Source organism: Anser brachyrhynchus, assembly GCF_964034855.1.
Source record: "Anser brachyrhynchus genome assembly, chromosome: Z".
Classification (NCBI taxonomy): Eukaryota; Metazoa; Chordata; class Aves; order Anseriformes; family Anatidae; genus Anser; species Anser brachyrhynchus.
In genome coordinates, this window is record NC_137697.1 from 39,407,239 (window position 1) to 39,432,613 (window position 25,375).

At 41.6% G+C, this 25,375-nt stretch overlaps 1 protein-coding gene and 1 long non-coding RNA gene across 2 annotated transcripts; one reads left to right on the top strand and one right to left on the bottom strand.

Moving 5' to 3' along the window:
- Positions 1-1,124: 1,124 nt before the first annotated feature.
- On the bottom strand, positions 1,125-23,600 carry LOC308185208 (fructose-1,6-bisphosphatase isozyme 2). Its single transcript, XM_080573029.1, has 7 exons — positions 23,208-23,600; positions 20,238-20,400; positions 19,244-19,336; positions 13,321-13,461; positions 11,989-12,126; positions 5,225-5,344; positions 1,125-2,778 (listed from the first exon to the last, which is right to left on the bottom strand). Exons 1-7 carry the CDS (start codon positions 23,378-23,380, stop codon positions 2,584-2,586), a joined length of 1,023 nt encoding a protein of 340 aa, XP_080429155.1. The 5' UTR covers positions 23,381-23,600; the 3' UTR covers positions 1,125-2,583.
- Positions 3,194-7,156, top strand: LOC308185210. Its single transcript, XR_013943199.1, has 3 exons — positions 3,194-4,002; positions 4,120-4,253; positions 5,236-7,156. It is a non-coding gene; the product is annotated as an uncharacterized lncRNA (long non-coding RNA).
- Positions 23,601-25,375: the final 1,775 nt, after the last annotated feature.

Sequence of the window (25,375 nt, forward strand, 5' to 3'; positions counted from 1 at the left end):
TCCCGGTGGTGCTCTGCTCCTTCCCGGTCCCTCCTGCCCTGCTCTGGGTCATGGTAACCCCTTGCCCTGCCACGGGGTCATCCAGTGGCAGGGTTATGCTAGATGTGACAGCAGCTATATAAATATTTAGGAGAACCATGCGGGTGCTGTAGGTCAGATGGGACACTGGTGAAGAAAAACCACGGAGCACACCAGAGAAAGTTGCTGCTTGCTTAATCTGTGTTTGGGGTTTGCATGGGTTGCCAATTGAAATGAGATTATTCTCCCTTCGGAGAAGATACTGATCTCTTTTTGCATACCAGCCACCCAGCAGCCCACAAACTGTGAGCTTTATCGTTTGAGCATCAACAGCTACCAGAACTGCAATTGTTTGTAAGATCGGCTACCCAGCACTAGGTCCTGTGCCAACAGGTGCTTGTGGTGCATACTGAGGGGGGGATAAAAAAAAAAAGACAAGCCATGGAAAGGCTACCAGCTGGGATTATACACAGATTCTGCTATGAAACCATGCTGAAATAAGGGCATCTACAGTGTGTTTGTGCTGACTGTAAGCCACTGAAACATCACATTATTCATATAATGGTGTAACTGTCCACAAAGAAACACAGATCTTAGTCACTACAGTGTGTGTGCCCACCACAACACAAACTTTCTTTCAGCAGGTGTCTAATAACAGTTGTTAGAGACCCTGTGGTTACTCTGGGGAGTACCAAGTCCCTGCACTCTCTCCTGGCCCCTTGGAAACAAGGCAGGCTTACAAGTGGTCTCTTTTCTGATACAGTTCAGGTGTTGCTATTTCCTACATGAGCCCCAAACTATGCTTGGTTTTAAGTTTCCTGTTTGAGAAATGTGATAGAATTTCTTGATAAACTGGTGAACCCAACAACTACCTGTGTTTGAGATGGGGATGGGGGGGGGGGTGAGTGACTATATATGAGTATAAATATATACATGCAGTGTGCACATATTTTGTTTGCCAGAAAAGAAAACTAGTGCACTAGCTTCACAGTCAGAGTGTACAATTACATTTTCTATGGTAAGGTTGCCTTGTCTATTACCTAGACCCTCCCAGCCTTTTCTCTTCCCAGCTTCCTCTTCATTCTCTGAGATTTAAGTGTTGCCTGTTTTGCTGTTGAAAGCAGAGATTCGGGAGCACATGACAAAGAACAGAACAAACAAGTACATGGTGTACTTGCTGATCCTAGGCGGATGTCACTATTACAACTTTAAAGAGTACCAGATAAACACCTGTAGAAAGAGTGCTTTGATACCTGAAGCAGTACTGAAATCACATCCACAACCCCTGTGATAACAATGCCTATGAGCTAATACCCATTCTGTATAAATTTATGCCTGCCTTTATTCAACCTGTGGCTTTATGAATAATAGAACATAGTTGTAAGCTTCGCAATAGCCACTGGGGTTTCTTGGCAGGAGTATTTTTAACTCCTGTCCATGTACTAATATAGTTCATGGTGAGTTCTTAAGTTCTTAAGTCTTGTCCAAGTATGGCTGGGGAAGTGGAGCAGGGGTGGAAATGAGCAGATGGGGCAGGAATTGGTTAAGACAAGACAGTCAAATAAATGTCCAGGTGATGACACCAGTAAGAGACAGAAGGGTTATAAAGAAATCAGTATGCCTTGTGCTTTAAGTGACCTAAACCGCCATTTTTCACTCTCCTATTGCTTAGCATAGTTACACATTTCTTTTAATTAATAATTTTTACTTTTATTGCTCAATGAATGCTTGCTAGTTTCACAGCTGATTCCATATCTCCTTAGGGAGTGTCAGTCATGGCAGCAGGGCACTAGTAGGAGTTGTCTAGGAGCAGTAAAATAATGTGTGTAAAAGGGCAAATGTAAATCTGAAATTATAACCTTTCAAAGCAAAGGAAAATGGAGGTGTATCAATGGCTTTGTGGTAATAACTGATCTTCTGTTGCAGCAGATTACAGATAAAACGGGAGTGTGTATGATTTGAGTGTCACATTTGCAGCAACTGTTTATTACAAATTGTGCCATTGAGAGTTCCAGGTCTGTAAATAACATCAGGCATTTTCCTGTTCACATGTAGACTGAAATTCTGTTGCAATGTAACTGCTTTTTCATCTTTATTAATTACACAGCACAAGACTTTTGGTCTTCTCAGGGCTGACAAGATAAAAAGCACCTGCAACAAAACCTCTGAAGAAAAGAAAATCCAGATAGTGGCATTGCAAAGGTTTATATGAAAATCCTGTCTCAAACAATACCAAAATGTAATGTCAGATCAGATAGGGGTACTGATACCATTCCCTTCTTTCTGTTAGTACTATGTAAAGTAAGTAGCTTCTGTTTACTAATTAGGCCTTTGTTTCTACATTTGCATCACATAAATCAGAGTTAGAGGATTTTTACATTTGTCTGCAAGGAGAAATGAAACTTTTGTTTTTCCCATCAGCCATTCTCGCTATTTCTCTTGCCCTCATCAAGTGGGATTTTCACCGAGAGGTGGGTGTTAAAATGCTAGACTCCACCATCCTGAAAGGTACTGTTTTTACTGTACACTGAAGACAGATGAGCAAGGTCTGAAGTAGAAAAGCCTTTAGCTGCTCTTCTGGTGTTTCTGTACACAAGCGAGGTACTCTTTCACATCGTCCGGAGAACCGAGAATGAGAGGAACCCTCTGGTGAATACCCTCAGGTTTCACATCCAGCACCGCCTCAGTCCCAGTAGTCGCCATCCCACCTGCCTGCTCGATGATGAAAGCCATAGGGTTGCACTCGTAGAGAAGTCGGAGCTAGAAAGGAAGAGGGAACAAGAAACTGTACTTGAGGGTAATTACATCAGAGGTCTTACCAGAACGTAGCCTGTGATTTGGGCAAATTTTGGACCTAAGTACAAAATTAACCTAAGTAGCAATGTATCTCTCATCAGTCCCTTCTTTCCTCCTTTCACCTCCCTTCACACTTTCTGTTTGAAGACAAATGCACTGACCCTGCTCTCAAGCATCAGTGCCATAGTTTCCAAGCTGACATACTGACGTGTATCATCAGTGAAGCTGTATTTTGTCAAAAGTGTCAAAAGAAGCTGTTGGGCCCACAGACATTAGCAAAGCACTAAAGCCAGCTAAGCAAGACAACCATACCGGGAAAGAAAAGTCAAAACGTCTTCCTATGTATAGGCTTTATTTGTTATCTCAAAGCTTGGGGTAATCACGTTGTGTTTGGTCAGGATATTTTGGAGTTTGAAACTTGAAGCTCCCAGTTTCAAATTTCAGGTTTTGATTGCAGATTTTCAGAAATGTGAATAGATATCAGTGGCTTGAATTCATGCAGATAGAGACTCTAGTTTTGAAAGTAACTGCAGTAATTATTAAAAGAAAGTTTTCACTTTTAGTATGGAGTCTGTTGATCCCTGTTCATGGCTTTAAAAATGTTGCCTCTGTTGTGCCTGTGTTCCAGCTGAATGCAAACTTATTTAGGATATGTGCCAAAATATTCTGTGTTTAAAAGAATATAGATGACAGCTAGTTATTTTTTAATGGACATTACCTCTGTAGATTTAGCTGAATATTTCGCTGGCATTCTAAAACATACTCGTGTATTATAATGTTACTTCATGTTATGCTTAAAAGTCTTTTCATGTGTGCAAGAGACAGAATGTTTTCTGGGTAAAAGGAAGCACAACAGAATGCAATTATTAAGAAAAGGGGTGGACACAGGACTTTCCTATCCATAGTTCCCTTATCACTGTGTTTGTAAAAAATCCATGATACACCACAAACATAAACAGCACATATTGACATCGTTCTTATCTTTAAGGCCCACCAAAATGCTGTTTCTGCTACAAAGCCTCTACCTGACAGGCAAAGTGGGACCATTAGCCCTCATTGTTTTCTGTAGTGTACGGCCAACTTTTGAAGGAGCCAGAAAACAGCAGTGGCACCACTATGGAACCATGTGTTGAGTTTCTTCTTTCTTCACTGTGACTACAAGACTGAAATAAAGCAGTTTTTCTTCAGGTAATAGTTCAATTGCTGTATCAAATATTGAAATCAAATTTGCCTGGACAGACATTAAGACATTTTTGGTGTGTATTCTGAAAAGAGTTGTTTTTCTGTTCTCCCCATTTTCCACAGCTCTTGGATCTGCTGTTCTTCTGATAAATACGTGTTCACCAGGCTGTAACCAGTAGTCCTCCATCCTTAAAGAACTGTAGACAGCAGCGTGTTCTGACTCCAGCGGGAGAGATGGGACAAGTAGTTTTAAGAAGGTAAATTCCTGTACATATCCAACCAAGCATATAAAAACAATTGAACAGAAGGTTTCAACCATGGTGTTGGTCAGGAAGGAAGAAGGTCTAGGAGTCAGAACACTATGACTAATATATTACACATTGAGCTACTCATTTCCTAAGCATGACCTGCAGGTTAGTTGTAGTCCACAAGTCAGCTGTATACTCAGACTGCTTTTAAAACATCTTTGTTGAGAAATTCGATAGTAAGGGCATCTGATGCCACAGGAGAAAAGTTGAGGTTGACTACGGCCCATGGTTCAGCATGTTCATGGAGTCACAACATTGCACTGTGGAGTCACTGCATTCCACTGAACTGCATTAAGCCATGGCATGTTTTGTACAGGTGCCCAAATGGGAAATCATATTTTCCCAGAATATTGGTCTCAGTATGCATAAAACTCACCTTCCACTGACAGTGGTTTGGTCAGTTAGTAGAAACCTGTGTTTTCAGGGCTGGTGATAGTAAGCTCAGTACACTTTGGAAAGAGTAGACAGGCAAACTCAGATGTCTAGCACTGAACAAAACCCTGACTGTAGTTAAGCATATCCCTTCTGGACTCTAGCTGCCAGTAAAAAGGGTGAAGGTCTTTCTTAGACCAGTGTTTTATCTGCTAGCTGTGCATAGGTATCTCAGTGGGCTTCTATGATACAGCAATGATTTTCTTCAGAAAAATGAATAAAGCCCTTGGGTTTAGTGAAAAATATTTGGGAATTTTTTAACATAAAAACACACAGGAACATTTCTTGCTTAAGCTGGCAACTGCCTAATTTTCTTGATTAAATTAGATTGCTGACCATCATATCCATTAATAATACTCTCCAGAGATGGGAAAATAATTATCTCTTTATATATCTAAACTATTCCTGTATATCTGCTACTATTTTCTTTACAGGAAAATCTGAGGTATTAAGCTGACTAAGTTTACCAGAGAAGTCAAATGATTTACCTTTCCTTTAGGACTCTTCTGATTAGCAGGATACATGAAGATCCCACCATACATCAACGTACGGTGAACATCAGCAACCATGGAGCCCACGTACCTGGCACCATATGGGGAACTGCCATCCTGAAAGACATAGAAATGGAGCATTACATCTACCAGGCTAGACAATTGTTAGCACAGGAAAATATCATTTTGTTATAAGCCAGGTATCTAAGCTACTTAAATCAATTTTTGCATATGGACACTGTAAATGCCTAAACCAGCCTTACTTTTGTAAGACTTGGTGATCATCATGAAGTTCTAAAATAAGGGCTTTAAAGACAAACACTCACAATGTGGAAACCGCTTTGCCTGTAATTTGAGTGCACAACAATATTGTATCAACTGCTCACCTGTGAAAAAGCAAGTAGTGAAAAAGTGAGTGAAATCTTCTTCCTGTTATCAGAACAAAGTACCCGTTTGATTTCTGATCCTCCACAGGTCCCTAAGCTGGGGCACAAGGAAGCATATCACTTTTCACTACACATCCAGGCAGTTCCCAGAGGACTCTCAGATTTTTCCCTCTGACTTGTTTTCAAGTTTTGAAGCTGGTTGTAGCATTCATTCTGGAGTTTAGTTTGGGAGATAATAGGAATTTAATCATGTAGTTGCTCTCAGATTAGAAATTCATATTGCTAAAGGAGAGGTCATTTTGGTGAGAGCAATTAGGGAGGTTTATTAGGCAACCAGTTTCAGGTTTGCTAGTGATAAAAATGGTAAGATAGAAGATAGAGAAAAAAAAAAAAAACACACACAAAAGAAAACACACACACACACACACAAAAACGGGTGACTTGCACAAATAGAAGTGATATACACCAAATTAGCTCCACCGTGAGAAAAGTGATGCATCACTATACTTTTAAGAAGGGGAGATACACAATACAGATGTAAACTGAAGGAAAGCTTTCTGAGAGCTAATATGCCAAGATGTCTAGTGGTCTACTGATATCTCTCACTCTGTCTTCAATAAAGCAGGAGTGGAATTTTGGTTTCCCCTAGAAATTGACAACGACTAAGGCTTCATGCAAATTTAATGTGCATACATATTTGTGTATTGCAATGCTAAAAGTTTGAAAAGACCTCTGCATGTTTTTGCAAGTGTTTTTTTTTTTTGTTTGTTTGTTTATTTGTTTTTTGTCTGGCTGAATCCATTGTCTAATAAAATATCTCAGAATATCTCAGTGCTTTCTACAAGGCTTGCCTTGTGCAAGTACTAGGTATAGAGAGACATATAAAGAGAGAACTTGTGTAACAATGCCAGCTCCAAGAACACGTCACAAGTCAGCCACCCTTCCCAGCAAAATCATGAGGTTAGCTGGGAGAAAAAAAATAAAAAAAAACAAACAACACACAAGTGGGAGGGAAAACCACAAGTGGGAGGGAAAACCACAGATAAAGAAAAGCATTTTTCTATTTTGAAATCACTTTATCTAACTAACTGTTTTATGCAGCTGTGAAGTTTTGATATTTACTGTCATTTAAAATGGGAACAGATTCTCTTCAAGTTACACAGCATAATGCAATAAAACACTAGGAACTCGAGTCCTAAGCCACTACATATGAGACTTAGATTTTTGTTACAGGTGGTAGTAAAACTGGACTACAGAATTGTTCCAGACAGTGTGATATTCCTTGTTCAACTGTATTTCTGCTATTTTCTATAATTCTTGCCTGTACAGATGAGGAGAACTATTGAAAATTCACAGGAAGACACTACAAAGTATAAAAGACTTGATGGATAATACACAGCCCAGAACTCTTAGCTTTTGTTTAGTTTAAACCTAGCTCTTGGTCTTATTACTTCCAGACACAACTGAATAATACCGTCAAGTACTTGCTCCCTAAATTTCCATGGTTTTTGCCTAAATAATTATTTAGACTTCCAATGACAGCTTATTGACCCCACAGCTGTTTGCATTTGTGACTTTGCAGCTGTAAAAATCTGAGGTCAGAAAAAAAGCACCTTTAGAGCTGTTAAAGAGAGACGAAAAGTACTTTTGCAGTTTTGGAAAAGAAAATTTTCAGGCAAAACTATGATTATAGTCTAAAGCTATCTTTAAAAATACAGACAAAGAAAGAGTTATTTCTTCCAGTTTCAGAAGGGGACTCTAAGAAAAGTTCTTTAAACTTTAGGAAAAGTCATAGGATATTGGTCACAAGCAGACCATGAAACAGAGTGCTAAGCACTGCTTTTAGGACATTATCAGATAAAGAACCTGCAGCACACGAGTATACTACTTACTGACCATGAGCTGCACAGCTGAGCCACCTGTGTACAAACCATCAGACACTGGGATGTGCTGGATTTCCTGTTCACAAGCAGATGATTTGCACAATTTGTGTGTGTTTGGGTGGTGTAAATTGAAGATAATGAGAGGCCACTGAGAATTTTAGTTGCTTCTTACCCTGACATAAATTCAATCTGCTAGGAACTGCAACTGCGTTACTGAGACTGTGCTAAGAAAGAAGAGAAATTTCTCCATTCCTATAGATTTGTCACTTCAACCACTGACTGAAGTAGAATTTTCACTTCCCTTAGTATCCAGCTACCTGCTTAGGAGGGATAAATAATCATTTTAGTTACTAGAAATGTTCTTGTTTCCCCAGTTTGGTCAGTCAGACATTTTTCTTACAGATGAGAAAGTTAATAGGTGTTGCATGTTTATTGGTATATTGCCCAGGCTTTCATCTCAAACAAAAGTGCAGAGCTAGGGAAATTCAACCCAAGTTCTGAAGAGTGCCAAATAGTGTGCTTGCCCAGTGAGCATTTTGTAGTGTTTTGATGTTAATGAAAGAGTTGGAGAACCTCGATGTTCCCTTCACCTGCATCCATAGTGTTTGAAGAAGCTTGTGATTGCTCTTGGTTTCACCCTTTGCATTGCTTTTCTTAACCCAGGGAAACAAAAGTGGCTCATAACAGACAGGTCCTCTGATTTTTTTCTCTTCACAATGTGATGGAAGTCATTTTCTCCCCTACTTATTCTACTAATTTCTGAAAGCTATGTTCTTCTGCAGCAGAATGAGACCTTGTTTTTCTTGCATAACTATGATGACTAGGAGAGTGAGGGGAAAGAAGTCTTTTCTACAGACTATGGCAACAATCTGCATCCCTCCCTCTCTGTACAGTTATGGTGACAAAAAACCACAATGCTTTTCTTAACATTTTAATGTCACTTGGGCACAGCTGGGCTGACTGGCAGAAGAAAGTTTCCTGCTCTTGATGGCAAGTTTTTGATGTCATTGCTAAGAGAAGTCTCCACTGCATGGCTCTCAGCCAACAAGCTGCGATAGGACTCAGCTTCTCACAAAGCTGCAGGAGGGTCTGGAGCTCTTCTCCTGTGAAGACAGGCTGAGGGATTTGGGGTTGTTCAGCCTAGAGAAGAGAAGGCTCTGGGGAGACCTCATTGCAGCCTTCCTGTACCTAAAGGGGGCCTACAGCACGGGGGGGGGGACTCTGTCAGGGGGTGTAGTGATAGGACAAGGGGTAATGGCTTTAAACTAAAAGAGAGTAGATTAAAGTTAGATGTAAGGAAGAAATTCTTACTCAGACGGGGCGAGCACTGGCACAGGTTGCCCAGAGAAGCTGTGGATGCCCCATCCCTGGAGGTGTTCAAGGCCAGGCTGGATGGGGCTTTGGGCAGCCTGGTCTGGTGGGAGGTGTCCCTGCCCATGGCAGGGGGGTGGAACTGGATGATCTTTAAGGTCCCTTCCAACCCAAACCATTCTGTGATTCTATGATTCTAAGTCAAGGTAAAAATGAAATGGAATAGCAAAGTATAGAGATGGCCACAGCATGTTTCAGAGTTCTACTGTCAGTGAACCAGTTCCAGCTGGGTGCTAGAGACCTAAGAGGATTACTGGAGGAAATGTTTAGACTAAAATTTTTGCAGAAACAATTTCTGGCACAATAGTGCCATTATATAGTGCAGGCTGAAGTAAATGTTGTTTTACAGGAAGCCTTACAAATAGCAGCTTGCTCTTCATCTGTTGAAGCAATAAGAGATTTTGGGATGCTTAAAAAAAAATACCTTTACGCTGGACTGTCATTCCAGAAGAGATTCGACTAGAAAAATATTTCCCACCAAGATCTGCATGACAATTGTAAGGGGCTTACAGCTGATCTGCAGAACAGTAGCATTTCTTTAGTGCTTTTAATTCAGATCTGATGCTTTTTTAGTGGTGTTCCACAAGAAACTTTGAGAGTCAACATGGCTCTGTGGTCCAGACTATCTAGTCTGGGACACTGCTGTTAGATAGTAAGGGAAAATCTCTCCTCTCCTTATAAAAGGCCAATTTTTAATGTTTGGTCATCAGTGACAGTGATACAGATCATGGGATACGCTGTGAGCAACACTCCACTTGGTTTTCCTGTTTAATGTTTAACTTTTCAATTCTGTTTGGCAATGTTAAGAGAGTCATCTGAACAGCATGTTGACCAAGAACCTCAGAAAAGGGGAAACAGAGTTTGGATCAAAGGAAAAAAGAGAATATGATAAAGTGACAAGAAGCTGAATTTGGTGCCTTGGCTCTTGGCTTACAGTGGCCAGAAGGCCATAGGGTAAGAGTGGTCCTCCTGGTTGAGAAGGGGCCTCCCATGCCCCACACAGCAGGAGATGGAGTCAGTCCTCCCTCAGGTCACAGCTATCCACGTGGTGGGCACCCAGCAGGTACTCCCCACTGCCCTTTTGCGTGCTGAAGAGCAGGAGACACAGACCACAGCTGTGCAATGCTCTGCCTGGGGCTGCAGGAAGGTGGGAGCACCAGCAATGGAGCTGTAGCTGGGCTGTAGCAGGAGCTGAAAGTTTGATAAATATGTCTTATAGATGATGCTAGGAAGCAGGTTTTATGCTACGGAAGAGTGCAACACCTCTCTCTGTACTCTCACAATGTGAATATAGGGTCCTTTTTAAACCAAGGAACCTATTTATACTATTTTTGGAGCTCAAGCTCAGGGCAAGCTTTCAGATGGGCAGATTTCCTTCTGCACTGTGGCCATAACATCAGTGCATTGGCTCTTCTCACGCAGACAGCACTATGACTTGGAGCAGCAAAGCACTGCTTGGCTTGATACCCTTGTGAAGTCTTCGCCTGTTCCAAACAGCCTATGCAATACTGTGCTACTTGCTTTAAAGTAACAAAAATATCTTCTGCTGACTGGAAGCAGTAGTGCAACAACACTTCCAATAGTTTTTCCCCAAATACAGCACAGATTTGAAATTAAATAGTGTTTGCAATCTTTTTTTTTCTTTTTTTTTTTTTTTTTCCTGTATGCCTGACCTAAGGATTTATGAATCACATGGTAGAGCTGTCCTCACAGAGCCTGTGGTGAAACATCTCTGTCTGGTCTTTCTACAGAGTGTATGAAATCTCTTCAGCCTTATCATTTCTGCCTGAGGTTGATTATTTGTTTAAGGTTTTGCTTTTTTATTTTTAAAACACTTGAGTGGTTTGCAAAAACACAAAAAACCTGTTGTCAGTGCATTACACCAAATACATAGCTCAGCATAATGTGAGCAGAATGAGAAGCACAGATCTCTTTCCCAGCTGGGCCAGCTTTCAGGAAGTATGAAAGGCGTGTAGTGGGCTTCCACTTCTCTCATAGCTGGTCTGAAAGTACGCATTGAAGTTTCAAGATAATCTCAATAAGCATTTACAGGATGCCGTGAAGTGATCCTGTCTGTAGCAGCAATGTGAGTAATACAAGAAAGAGGCTTTGGTAAGAGATCGGCATTGCCACTACAGCCAATGTGGTGAACTCTGATTTTCAGCTCAGCAGGAGCTTCTCACAGAACGATGGCTTGGAATCTTACTCATTACATTTCCATTCTACAGCACTCTGAAGTTTTCTACTGGATACATTGGTTTTTACATAAGTGCTGTGCAAGAATTTTTGACAGGTAATAGCTTTAAAAAATAATCTCATGGGCTTTTCTAGCAGGAAAGCATGAAAACCATCTTCCAGGCCAAGTTCATTCCTGAGCAGTTACACTTCTCCATATTTTGTTATGACTTACTGGTCACACAACTACACTTTCCAGGGAGCTTTTATATTTCCACACTGAGAGCTTGTGTTGTGTCCTCCTAGCCCTGACTGCAGGCCATACAGAGCTGCTTATTCTCACAAGAAAATTCATCAGACACAGGATGTTCCCAGCTCTGTCTCTCTGGAGGAAACTGTATAATCCTCTTAACAATAGAAGGTGGTGAAATTGTGCCTCACACCCTTTTATTTTTTTCATCCTCTGGGTGGTTTCATGGTCCATGTGATGCAAACAGATCATGCAAGAGTTATGCCATATTTCTCAGCTGTGAGCATGTACAGGAATATGATGGAGGTGCCACCCAGATCCCTGGAAGCACCTATGGGGCAGTAAGTGGAATCTAGCCCCAAATGCCCAGCTGCACAAATGACTGAGCTTCATATTCAAATATGCTAGAAAACAGGGTTATACTTCTCTCTATATACCCACATTCTGCTTGCATGGTTTCAGAGTATTTATTTCCTCCACATAGTGGTGAACAAAGCTATGAATTTATTTAGCAAAGTCTAAGTTATAAAAGATATCATGCACTGGAAGCCAGCGCATGAGAGGCATACCCACAGCACTGAAGTGTTACATAGAACTGGATTCGGAGATGTCTTCAAAACCCTTCCCACTAGCCTGGACAGTGTAGAAGGTAATGCTTACCAGTGAACACTGGATACAGTGCTAATATTCTCTTACCTCGGGGAATTTCTTCTTTTGTAAGTATTCTGTCATTGCAGGATCAAAATACTTTGCATAACCTTCATTGAGACTGTAAACCTTCCCTTTCTTCTTGATTTTAACATCTCTATCCACCAAAATAAACTCACCGAGACCCTACAGAAGAACAGAGGAGACCAGTTATTAGCAGGCACCAGAACGCTTTGTTGACTTCCCGTAAGAGTTGTCAGACCAGAGATGGCAGAAATGCTAGCACAGCTTGGTCTTTTCAGCACCAGTCTTGTGTATAACTTCACAGTATTCAAACAGAGCAGAAAGCACAGAATCTGTGTTAACTTCATGAAAACTTGTTACATCAGTAGCATAAACAAAAAGAAGTTTGCCTTCAACAGTTAGCATATCAGATGAACACCAGTCAACCCTGAAAGCAGATGGATTGTAGATCTTTGTGTCCACAAATCATGAGGTTATAAAGGAAGAAATTACTTTTTATTTTTTTTAAACTCTTCTTGACTGTCTTGACTTAAAGTGAATATGATCATATCCTCGCATGCACTGCTGTAAGCAGTTGGGGTGTGATATCCACCTTTCCCCCTCTGTCTCTGACCAGATCAGTTCGGATCACAGTTCTTCCTGCCTGGAGAAAGCTTATTTACAAAGATTAAAAGGCGTTTGGGCAATAATGCACCCTTTTATTAAAAACAACTTATAGTATTGGCTAAATCTCATGCCGGTTTCTAAAACGAGCAGCTTCCTTCTCACATTCCTCCAGTAACATTTGTCAGGCTCCTGGGCTGAGATTTAATGGGCAGCAAAAGTCTGGTTGTGTGGGTACCGTTCTGCTTTTGCAACTTGTTGGGTATGCAGATTAAAGGACTTCACCATAAAACTAAAATGAACTCGGGAATGATTCTTGCCCCAGGCTAAACACTGAACATGGTGGAGTCCTTTTGCAGAGAAGAAAAAACAACAACAACAACCAAAAAAAAACCAAAAAAAACCACAAAAAAACAGGAATCCTCCAAGTGGAAGCAAAGACACTGGTTGCAGTATTTTTTTTAAGTGTTTTTCTGTGCAAACCAGCAGCCTGACTTGAATGAATAAGGTCTCAAACACTGGTTTAACTTAAACTCTCACTCACTGAATGGACAAAAAAAAAAATGAACAGAGGCAGTGCAACCAACATACATGATTAAGTGCAAGTAAGATAGCTGTGGGATGCTATGAGAGTGAAAAGAGAATGGCATAGATCACCTAGATTGCAGAGACAAGAAGGAACCAAAAGCAAGTAGACCCAAGCATGGGAAGCTCTAAAAGACAGTGGCAATGTTTCCAACACTACAACCGTACCGGATCAAGCATGAAGCAGTCCACTCCTTGCCCTGTGGAGAGGGCGACCAGTGTAGCGCTGCCATACAAGGCATAGCCTGCAGCAACAATATTGCGTCCGGGCTGCAAAGCGTCTTTTTCAGAGGGCTCGTCATCCGTTTCCTATGGAAAAATTACCATTGGACTGAGGGTTAAATACTTATGAGAAACAGTAAAAACAACATCTAAATAATAACTTGGGGCAGATCTCCCTTTGGTGTCTTACCCAGGCCTTTGAAACTATCAAAATAGAGACTGCTCTCGTTAGTTCAGGGCAAATTTGGTGCAAGCAAATGTGCATGCTGTGACAGGACATGGGGAGTTTGTCATTTCATACATCTCATGTGATCAGTATGATACCTGCCACAAAACTGATACCTTAGCATTGCAGCCTACTGTATTAAGTCAAGATCATCAGAAATCTGAGACAGAACAGCGCTACTGGTTTTCTGTAAATTCAAACATAAGCTATCACACTGATACCACTCTGAGGGAATAACTGCGAGGGGAATGCAATAATTAACACTGCATAGCTTGCAAACAAATTGCTTCCAGTAAAGCAGAATAAAAGGGCAGAGGGTGTGACGCGGCAGAACCAGAATTGTGCATTGGTCTGTGCTGATGAAGAGATGGGCAACTGAAGTGATATAAGTGTTCATATGCATATAATAAATGCCTTTGTGTATGTAATGCATGTGCATGTGTAGGTATGCACATACAGCTCTGCACAGAACTTTCACATGCCATTTTACTTCAGGCATCTGATCTGGTATCACATTTCCTTTCAGCACTGCAGTTATCACTGAACAAGAATAGCCCAAGCAGACCTGGTACAAATATTTCCAGCCAGCTCTGGGAGTGTGTTTCAGCCATAGCTTACGAGAGATTTGTGAGAGTACTTGGGAAAGCTGGCTCCAACCTGCACTTCTTGGGACTATAAAACGGGTAGGGAATATTAATGCTTCTTAAAAAGTTTGCCATTTGTGGTGGAGATTCTGTGGATGTTTTGAAGCTGGTTCTCTGGCAATTAAAGTGAGAATCTCCCTCAGACGCTTTCTTGGGGCCCTCGTTTAACACCTTATTATTTCAAATTCATCCAGTTTCTCAGTAGTTGCATGGGTTTAAAGAGATTGAGTAACAGCTAAATAGAAATAGCAGGTCTAGCCCAGAGTATCTGTTCCAAAAATGAGTAAATAAATAAAAGTCAGCAGAGACTGTTGTGTGTAGCAAATAAAATATTTCATGAACTTTGAGTAAATTCTTTAAAAGATCAAGAATGCCTTCCAGAGATATTTCCAAAGGAAACCACCCCCCAAAAAAAATAGAAAAATTCTCTGCTCTGGCAAGAAGCCTTCAGGGTGTCCAACAGGATCCAGCAAGGTGGAAGGCGTAAGGGCAAGCTGAGGATCCTGTTCATCATAGGATGCCAACATCTAGAGGAAAGCAGACACATGGGACAACAGAAGTTCTTTTAAGACACAGGAGGACAGTAATTTCACAACAAAATGTTTTCATTTTCAGCTGAAAGATTTTGGCTGAAAGTATTTGCTACTTTAGTTCACAGAGCTTTTAGCTATGTTTTGCTCACAATATTTGTTAAATATTATTTTGTCAAATTCTTCCTTGGAAAAAAAAAAGAATTTCTAACCAGCTCTTCATGGGAGCTGAAATATGACATGGACAAAGGTACCTGGTATGCAGTCCCTTAAAATTAATCATTCTATCTCCAAGTGTTTATTCAGAAAGATTATGAGCGTGTAATGAAGGAAAAGTCATTAAAATGCCTGTCTGTGTACATCAGAGCTATGAATACTGATTATTTGCCAGTTGACTAGTTATTAATCCTCTGCTAAACAATTTTTTAAAGAAAAAATTATTTTTTGTTCCATAGCATCTTCTCTTTCAAAACTATATCCCCATGGCACATAGATGTCACCACCAAAAGCAATGGTTGTCTATAGTAAACTAATTGTTTGTAACATTAAATACAGAAATAAGTATATATTTAGACAACGAGTTGCAAACATACTACGTTTTTTTCTAGCTTTTTGTATGTTTTCCTCATGAAAACAATTTAATTTTGTATAAATACAAAAGAAATGTGTTTTACCAAACATATTGTGTATACAGTATGTGTAGCTGCAGGTTACAGATGAAGTTGATTTAAAATACATTTTTCTAAGGTGAGCTTTTCAGGCCTATCACTTAAATGCATTTTCTAGGTTTATATGGCTCAGCAGCCATACATTTGTTGACCACTTTGAAAAACAAACCAACCAACCAACCAGCCAAACAAACAAACAAAACTCCCTTGGAAGATGGGCAGTTGGGCAGAAATCACTTGTTTTTCCATCTTCATTCACAACGATGTTTCCAAGAGCCAACTTCCAAAAGGAAGGAAGAAAGTTCAGTTTCTAACAAACGTTTTGCAGAGCTCATTGGAATGTAAAAAAGCTACTGATCAGCCGGCATTTCATTGTTAACACTGCAGGAGTTTTGCCAAGTGCCATGTACTGTGGGACAAACCAGGGATTTAAGCTGACTCTGTTAACTGCTGAATATTTTCACTTCTTTCTGGTGCACAGATGGATTTCCTTTCTATTATATTTTGACTATGAGATGGAGGTAGTGAAATCTCTTTGGAAGTCTTCATGCAAATGACTGAAATAGGCATTGTCTTTCAAATCGGGGGACTGCAAAAAGGTTCTGTCAGCTCTGAGACAGCCACTTTAGCCCTTTGTTCTCATGAAGCAGATGAAAGATGCTCCACAGAGTCTAGCTATAGGGGAACCCTCAGGTGATACCTGAGTCTGAAATTTTTTGCATGTAAGATTTACCACATGATGTGATTTGCCCACATCAGCCCTTTGAGCAGCTCTAGAAAGCCTGGGTTTCCGGGTCTCCATTCATACCACGTGTTTCATGAATATCCATTACTTTTGCTCTGAATTTTTATACCTTCTCCATGGGGGACAACATGAAGTGTATGTATCTGCATGTGTGTGTGTGTGTGTGTGAGCTGAGTATTGTCCTCATGACAATGGAGGAGGAGGGGAAGAAAATCCATCTGACGCACTGGGTAATGTTACAAATTTAAAACAGAATTCAACAAAGCAGCAGAGTTTCATAGCATGTATGTTGGCAGCGAATTGACAGTTGTTAAGTAAGCTCAGTGGCATGAAAAATAAAGAGGAATCCAGGGAAAAATTCTAATTATCCCCACAATACTGACACTCCACCAGCTAAGGGCACCTCAGTGGCAGTGACAGTCTAGGTCCTATCCCTTGCCCTGGCTTCTGCTGATTCAGTCCCTCAGCCCAATTTTTCTGGCTTTTCTGGTCTTTTTAACAATAACACACATGCTTCAGAAAATAAAAGCCAGGTTGAACATGAAATGAAATAAACCTAAGGTGGAATTTATTTCCTGGTGTTTTTTCTAAGAAACAAATTTAGTGTTTTTTGGCAGGAGGTGATATTACCTGGGGTTGTAATGGTGGCCCTGGATCAGGAGCAACAATAGACGATCATTTTCAGGTTTGAAATGTATTGTCCAAGTCTGGCCTTGGTGGAAAAGTGCTGAGTATCCTCAAGCTAATGTTTCAGTTCTGCAGTGTGTGCCTTTGAAAATGGGGTTAAGGTGCTGACATAGTGGCAAAATCAGTCATACAATCAGCTGAGAACTTGAAGGTACCAAATATCAGACAGATGCCAAGGATCATCCATTGGAATTTGAATTGTTCTAGCTTTTCCAAAACAAGGTTCATGTATTTTGTATGGTTTGAAATAAACTTATATTTTCTTTCTTAGAATCACAGAATCATAGGATATCCCGAGTTGGAAGGGACCCATAAGGATCATCGAGTCCAACTCCTGGCACCACACAGGTCTACCCAAAATTTTAGACCATGTGACTAAGTGCACAGTTCTTAAGTGATTCTCATTCATTGGGATAAACATCTCACTTGTATTCCCTTGACACTCTCCTAGAGCAATAATTAATAAAGCCCTTATAATTATTTAGTTATTTTGAAGGGTTTTAAGTTTATAGTGTTTGGAGTTAACAATGTTGCTAAGAAATTGTCTTATTTGGAAGAAAGGCACATTAATTACCATCTACATTAGAATTAACATTTTTATGTCAAGAATTATCCCAGTGAAAGTCTGTGAATGCCACATTGTTTCTAACATTCCAAGCAAAATTGATAAGTTATTCTTGTAATGGAAGAACTGCATTTCATCCTAGCAGCAGTGTTTTTATTTGGATATGAAGAATTTGTACCAAGGAACATAATTTTCTCTTTCTGAAGTGCTGAAGTATACCCACCCACATGAAAAACAGGAACTTAAAAACGGTATTCACAACAAATATATTAATACATAATAGAACAACACCAACTATAGAGAGATCAGAAAATGAATTGAAAACTTGAGTGCTTTGAAAGGACTTGAGTTCTTTGGGAAATGTTTCTATTCTGAAGCAGAATCCTAGGGAAGGCTGGGTAGTCCATAGTCATTACATGTCTTAACAGGCAAGCTAAAGATGATAGAGAAATCTGTGCTGTACTTCAACCTGTTATGCTATATGAATCACACTGAGCATTTGCCCTTATATTAGTGTACCCTTATGCAGTGTAACCTAAACGCACTTCTAAACAGAAAGCAAATGTTTGTGACACTGTGCCTACTGTCTCTACTAATAGCAGACAACACAGCTATTGCCCATCTTAAAAGTAGGGAGGTGCTGTAGTATTTTTGGCTGTCTTTACAGGGATAAATGGAAGGGCTGAGGGTCCCTTTGCTTACCATAAAGGCATATGGCATGGGTTGCCTCTGTACAGCTAAGCTCTCTTCCCTGAGAAAATCAGGATGTTAGATACACCAGCAGCAGTCCCTCAAGCCATACACAGGCATTGTTTCAGACAGTGTGGTTTGGCCTGGGCTGAATCCAGGTGTCACTAACCACAGACACCATGGACAGCCATACACCAGCACTTCTTTTGTGCTGTGACTCCATTCAGACTGAGCTGTGGCTGTTTGGTTTACCAGTAAATGCATATGCTTGACGATGAGTGTTTCATCTATGAGAAATGCAAAGATAAGAACTGTCTGGAAAATCGTGAGTTAAAAGATGATAGAGGACTTTAAAAGTGTATCTTCATGCGTTTGAAGTGTAGTATCTGAGTCTGCAAGTATTTCATTGCAGTCATGAGAAATCTAAATGTTGCTTCAAAATCATGATGGCTGAGGGTCTCCCATAGTCATCTGACTGTGAGCTCAGACATAAGAAAAACACCAACTGCTGGGAGATTAGCAATCAAATCACAAGACTTGGCATGACTCTAGCTATTAACGTTTGTTAATTCGCTGCACAGTTGCTGCTCTGTGCAACCCCACAGGGGGAGACCTGCTGGCCCTGGTGGCTGTAGGTGACTGCTTCCTCCAGCTTCAGGTGGCCTCCATCGTTAGCGTGTGTTTAAACTCCCGTCTGCAACAGGCAGAGAAACTCATACCAGGAGGCCGCCACAACACTAGTCATGATGGGGTCTGGTCAGCTTCTGGGAAGCCCAGCAGTGACACCACGACACACCTCGGCTCTCCTGCAGCGAGGAAAACTGCACTGAAGTAGCTGACTAGCTGCCTGACGGTGGCTTTATCTAAATGTATGTGTGTCTGGGGGAAGGAAATGATGCCACCTAGCAAGGACCAAATGCACACTCCCTGGGACTTCGGGAAGCTCTTTAGCACAGGTAAATCTCAAGTGTTACCTCTTCCACTCTTTCTAAGGCTCTGCTGAGCCCAAAGACACTTGGAGGACCTACAAAAGAAACTAAGCAAGCTGATACACCCAAGCCATTTTGCTTTCACCAAGTGAACTTTGCCATGTGTGCTTTGTTTGTCCTCTTACCTTTTTGTAGATAGCAAATATGGTTCCTATTGGTGCCAAGCAGTCTATGTTGGATGAGCCGTCAAGGGGGTCGAAGCATACCACGTATTTACCCTAAAACAGAAGTGGCAAGAAGTGGAAACGTTAAATGATAGTGTTGTCTTGCAGTACTGTTTCCTTCTACCTGGTGAGCCCCGTGTTTTTGTGGCTGTGTGTAGCCCCCCGAGCGCACGTGGCGCAGCTGCTGACCCAGCTGGCCCTGCAATAAAAACATGTTTCCCCTGGCCCTGCAGTACAGCATGTTTCCCCGCCAGAGAAACAGGAGAGGGCACGTTCCTGCTGACAGCACTAAAGCTGATGGCAGAAAGGAGAAGTCCTCTGCGTCCAAGCGGTGTAAGACATTTGAAAGGAAAGGGTTCAGCCGTTCTGGAGGCCAGCATCTTGCTCGAGTAAATGTGTTTTGTTTTGTTACACTCAGAACCAGGACTTACTGGTACTGTGAGTTTGAGGGCAGAAGAAAAACATCGTGGGGAAAGGGTAGGTTACATCGGTGCGAGTAGTGTCACTGCAACAGGATCCCCTCCTGGGGAACCCTGATGAAGCAGTCAGGTGTTTCCTCCGGCCGTGTAATGCAAAACCCAGCTCTGCTGGCCTCTCAGCTCATTTTATCTTGCCTAAATATTAATGTAATCCGAACCCCGAACCCCAGCGGCCAAGGAGTGTAACAGTACACTTACATCTGGGAGCTGGGGTGTGCTAACAAGCTCCGAAATAATTATTTTCCCCTTTCGCCAGACTTTAATACTAATTTTTGCCCTCCACATCTCCTTTAGCTGCTGCAATCACGCCATCCACCTCAGTTATTAATCAAAACAATTCAGCAATGGCGCAAATTTTCCGAGCTCCCCCCGGGAAGCGCTGATTTGGGGACCGGGGCCGGGTTTCATGCCTGAAACACGAGTGCCCCCTGCTGCTGCCCGAGCCGACACCCCGCGGAGGCAGGAGCCGCACCGACCCGCTTGTCCTTCGGGGTGATGAGCGCCTCCTTGTTCTCCTCCGTGACCAGGACGCAGGTGCTGTAGGAGGACTGCAGCATGTTAATCACCAGGGCGTTGGAGAGGACGTCCAGCTTCTTCACTTCGTCGCCCGTCACGTTCACGGTGCCAGCTATGCCAAACCTGGGGAAAATATATTAAAAAAAATTAATAATAATTAAAAAAAAAAAAAATCAAGAAACCTGCGGTAGTGAGGGGACCTTTTAGAAAAATACAAGCCAGGTATCCCTTCCTCTCATCTTCCCACACCTTTAACCTTGGATTAAACCACTGGGATGCATTAGGAGGTGTTTGCTGCTGCTAGAAAATAAAAGCGTCCGGGAGCAAGGGAAAGAGCAGTGGCATCTTTTTGGGGGCTCCATCAGGGTCCTTTGGCTCCTGCTTGGACGTTCTGCAAGCCTCCTCCCAGGAGCAGAGCCTGCAGCCCAGCTGGCAGGTGCCAGGCTTTGCCGGCAGCCCCAGGAGGCTTTGGGGAAGGAGAAGGGACACGTACTGTCTGCGTCACCTTCTGCTGCTGGAGCAGCTCATATGGCTGCTCAGAGCTCTGGGAGGGTCCCACATCCCCTCAGTCCCCAGCCACCCCAAAATCAGAAGCCTTGAAGACAACCCCTGATATTTCCACATGCTCCTCTGGATTCACACGCTAAACTGCTCCTCTGGATTTTATTCAGATTAATTTATTTGGTGATCCTCAGCTGGGTTACGGTGATGCTTCTATTCTATATTCTGATTTTAGTAGCATATTAATTATGTAGTACATAGTAATATATATTTCTGAAATTTCCAGCTGAGGAAGAACTATTTTGACCTGATGCGTGTGGTCAGGGCATGTCAGAAGTATAAGCAAACATACAGGGCATATATATTGCATTTTTATTCATTATGAAAAATAAGAAAGGAAGGGAAGTGGGACAACTAATTAATCTCTATTGTGTTGGTCAGCAGCAGGCCTGACTCGTGGGGGACAGGTCTTTTCTCTTATTTAAAGCTAAGATCTGCCTGAACTTTTCAGAAGTATTGAGTTTTTCAGGTATTTGCATTTTGGAGTGCCAGGTTTAAGATACTGGAAAGGAATGTGATTTTTAGGGCACGCTAAACATCCAGTCTCCAGTCAGTATGTTTCCAGGTAGGTTTCCAACCCAAATCTATGACTCTTTTTTTTTTTTTTTAAAGACCTTCTTCACCTTTAAATGGCAAATTTGTTAAAAATTCACACTGCACTGTTAAGCATCAAAGAAGTTACTGCACATTCTCCTGTTTGGAGAAACCAGAAAAATCAGAGCTCTCTAGCTGCGTTTTTCTGTTTAATGATAAGGTCCCAGCTCTTGCTCATGGGAAGAAGGCATAAGTGCAGACAGATGCAAGCCAGACACCATGGTTGAAAGCTTGCCACAGGAATCTCCAAAATTTCATGGTTTCAGCAGCAGTTTGAATGGTACAGGTTACTCATTTGTGTGTTTGGATATTTTAGATATTTCTTGGTCATTGCCTGAAAATTTTTGTTTGTAGAAAAAGATGTTTACTCGTTAACATAATGGGATAACACAATCCTTCTGAAGGGAAGATTCATGTAGCGCTGAGGCAGTAGTAGTGTCTTGTAGGCAAGGTGGCTATTCCGCCTCCAGTCTATTAAGCAGTAGTTCTCCCCACTTATGAAATAAATACGAAGTTGTATATTGAAAGACAAAAAATAAGTAAAAGCAACATTTCCTCTAAAATGGGAAGAAAAAACAGCTCAGCTTCACCTAATAACTACAAAGTACAACTTAACAGTCAGGGCATAGGAACATGAGGCCACTGCTAACTTCGGGTACGTCTCTCTACAAATTACGGTCCACACCCGTAAAGTGAGTATGGTAGTACTGAGACATTGAATTTGTGATTGGAAAAGATCATTGAGGGTTTTGACCAAATAGGCAGCAGAAGCACAAAAAAAAAAAACAACAACAACAACAACAAAAAAAAACCAGGGTGTTAAAACATTTCAGTGTTTTCGCAGGATGAAAAAATAATAATAATAATAATTAGAAAGGAGTAAATGACAAGCATTGTCTTTCTTACACAGATATATTCCCTATCTTCTACAAATGCATGCATACATACATGCACAGGAGTGTGCACAAATATACTTTATTACATAAACAACAACTGTATATTTTAAATACATAATTTTATTAGGAGTTTCCAGCTCCCTGAGCTGCTTCTGATAGATCACCATTAAAAGATCACCATTAAAAGGCTGATAGTGAGGTTTTTTGTTTTTTTTTTTTTTTTATCTGGCTGTGTGAAGAACAGCTCAAGTCATTCCAGGATTTGCTAAGGTAAATTTTTACTTTCCAAAGCACTGCATGCCAAATTATTTTGTTTGCTTTTCATATAAGACCTTTTAAGTCTCCCCATCTGTAACGCTGGCACCAGTTGAGGAGGGAGGGGTAAATGTACCCATGCATGACAGCATATGCCATTTCTTGCAGGGTTGTTGCTTCAGAGCATGACTTACACTGCAGTCAGGCAGAACATCAGCTTCCCAAGGCAAGCCAAGGTCTGTTTGCACCACTCAGCACTGTGCTTGGCTGTTAGCAGAAAATATCACGGTACATTTTTCTCCAAATTCACAGTAAATTTAAAAATACATCAGGATCGACCTTTACGAGGTATAATGAGGTGAATGGCGCCCTGAAGTCCTGACTCATGATTTAGCAGCAAAATATTGCAGAACAGCAGCTCGCCTACGCTTCTATCTAGTGCTCAATACTGGAGTGCTCCAGAGAGATCTCCGCTTCCCGCTCCTGGCAACCCATGCCCTGACCTCCTCCTGCCTGCAGCCACTTGCAATACACTTAAACATCCCTACCCTCTTCCCAGCCTTGCAGTGCAAGCAGGAGCCTCTCCACCTCCTCATCCTCCCCGTATGTCTCAGTAGGACTCACATGTGGGCAAGGCCCGCCTTTCTGACTGCGGAGGAAATGGCCTTTATGGCAGTCAGCATGGAGTTGAGCAGCTGTGTCAGCTCCCCGGTGGCTCCTTTGACTCGCCGTCCCTTTTCCATGACAAACCGCGTGAGTGTCAGCATATCTGTTTCGAAGGGGGTTTTGTCGGACATTTTTGCTGGGTACCAGTGTCCCTATCCTCTCGGCTGGGTTGGGCGCTTTCTTGCTGTGTTGAGATGCCGGGCAGCTGTTTTATTTTGAGGGGAAGCTACCGGCTGCACTGCCAGCCAGAGTTTATTAAAATGCTTCCAGGACCATGTGATGGGGTGCTCAGAATAGCTGCACACGGACTGGCTCTGCGGCTCCTTCAGGATGCAGGAAGGGAGCCCGGGACAGGGAGCATGGCTGAGCAGCTGCCTCTCCGCTGCCCTGCCCACAGCTACAATTCCTGGTGCCCAGATCTAGCAACACACCCTCACGGTACATTAGGCTGCTTTTAACGCAAAGCTCTTGCTTAGCCACGTGGCTGAAAACTGCTTTCCCAGAGCCACTGCTCAGCAGCAGTCTCAACGTCACAAAGTGAGAAAAGCGATGCACAATTTGCAGCTGCTCTGCATCTGAAACGAGAAGACTATTTAACCACCTAATACAGTGATGTGGAGGTTAACTCAACATCCATGGGAAATGGTTCAGCCAGGGCTAGGCCTTGTCTACACCAAGATTTTTTGCATGATAACCTACAGAATGAGTGCACTCAGCATCTAGGCAGGCATCTATTAAAGATGCTTTATATTGCTGCTGCAAACCCATTTTAATAACTTCATTCCCAGTCTGGGCTACTTGTAATATCATACTGTTTGCATAGAAAAGTACTCATTTAGCTACGGCTTACAAAGTAATTAACCCTTCAATAATGTACAAATGAAGCTTATTTTATTTTAGCATGTCTGTGTCATAACTCATAAAATCAAATTTTAAGTCAGGGTTGTTATGGTAGCGCACCACGTACAGAAAACACTGTACAAGAAACATTTGGTCTTTCAGGAGGCACATCCTTACTGTGCAGGTGATGGAGCACAGGCACAGGCTGCCCAGATCAGCAGTGCAGGCTCCTCCTTGGAGATCTGCAAAAGCCCCTGGACGTGGCCCTGGGCAGCCTGCTCTGGGTGGCCCTGCTTGGGCAGGGGGTTGGGCCAGGTGGGCTCTGGAGGTCCTCTCCAACCTCACCCATTCTGTGTGTCTGTGATTCTTTGTAAGTATAGGTATGTCTTAGTTTGCAATTATATTACAAGTAATACTGCCATAATTTCTTTACAAGCTATATCTTAGATCACATGGCACTAACATGAAGGCAAATAGAAATACCAGTGAACTAAGTACATCTTATCAGCTGGAATATAGAAATTGCAGATTTAAATTGCAGCACTACCCTCCCACTCAGAGGAGGCAAAAAGAACAATCATATGTTGTAGTCTTCATTTTACTCATCAGCAGCACTCTCTTGTTTTTAAGATAAAGATCTGGAAAGCCCACAAGTAAAATGAGAAAATCTGGAGTTAAAGCAGAAAAGTTTCACTGAGTTTCATCATTATCATTCATTGAACTCAAAAACTGGGCTAAAATCATGCCAGGGAGAAAGAAAGCTAAATTCAGCAACAAAACATACACCGAGCTTTCTTTTTGTTAGTATTAACTGCAGCTATAAGCAGAGTTCTGATGTCCCTTTGCATTACTTTTTTAAGTAATTTATCATTTATCTGGATTTTCCTAAAAGTATCTCTTCCCCTATGTAAGATATGTTACTTGGAGATTTGTAAAGAGATTTGAGCGCAAAGGTTTTCTGCTTTGAAATCAGCCTCAAGCAAAACTGTCAGGGGCTGACAGCACTGAATACTAGCAAAAAGTGGAAGGACACAGTTCAGTGCTGCTCATATCCTGTGTGCTTAGCTTTGAGGATGTTTTTCAACTCTCACTGTAAGGAGAAGGACTTGTGAGCAGAGTTCCCCAGGTGGACTAACAGACAGACTTTCTACTCCATCCTCAAAGGCAGAGAAAGAAAAACAAACAAACAAACACATGCTAATATTTCTTTTTCTCATTCTTGTGATCTAGTTAAATGTCTATGATGCCATTCCTGTCATGGTAAAATATTCCAGAGCACTTTTTGC

Bases quoted from the DNA above. Each gene is read 5' to 3' on its own strand.
- LOC308185208 (XM_080573029.1), bottom strand. From the start codon at position 23,380: ATGTCCGACAAAACCCCCTTCGAAACAGATATGCTGACACTCACGCGG. The intron at 19,337-20,237 runs GTCGGTGCGGCT...CTTCTGTTTTAG, and splicing joins TCACCCCGAAGGACAAGCGG to GGTAAATACGTGGTATGCTT. The intron at 13,462-19,243 runs GTAAGAGGACAA...ATTTTTCCATAG, and splicing joins TATTTGCTATCTACAAAAAG to GAAACGGATGACGAGCCCTC.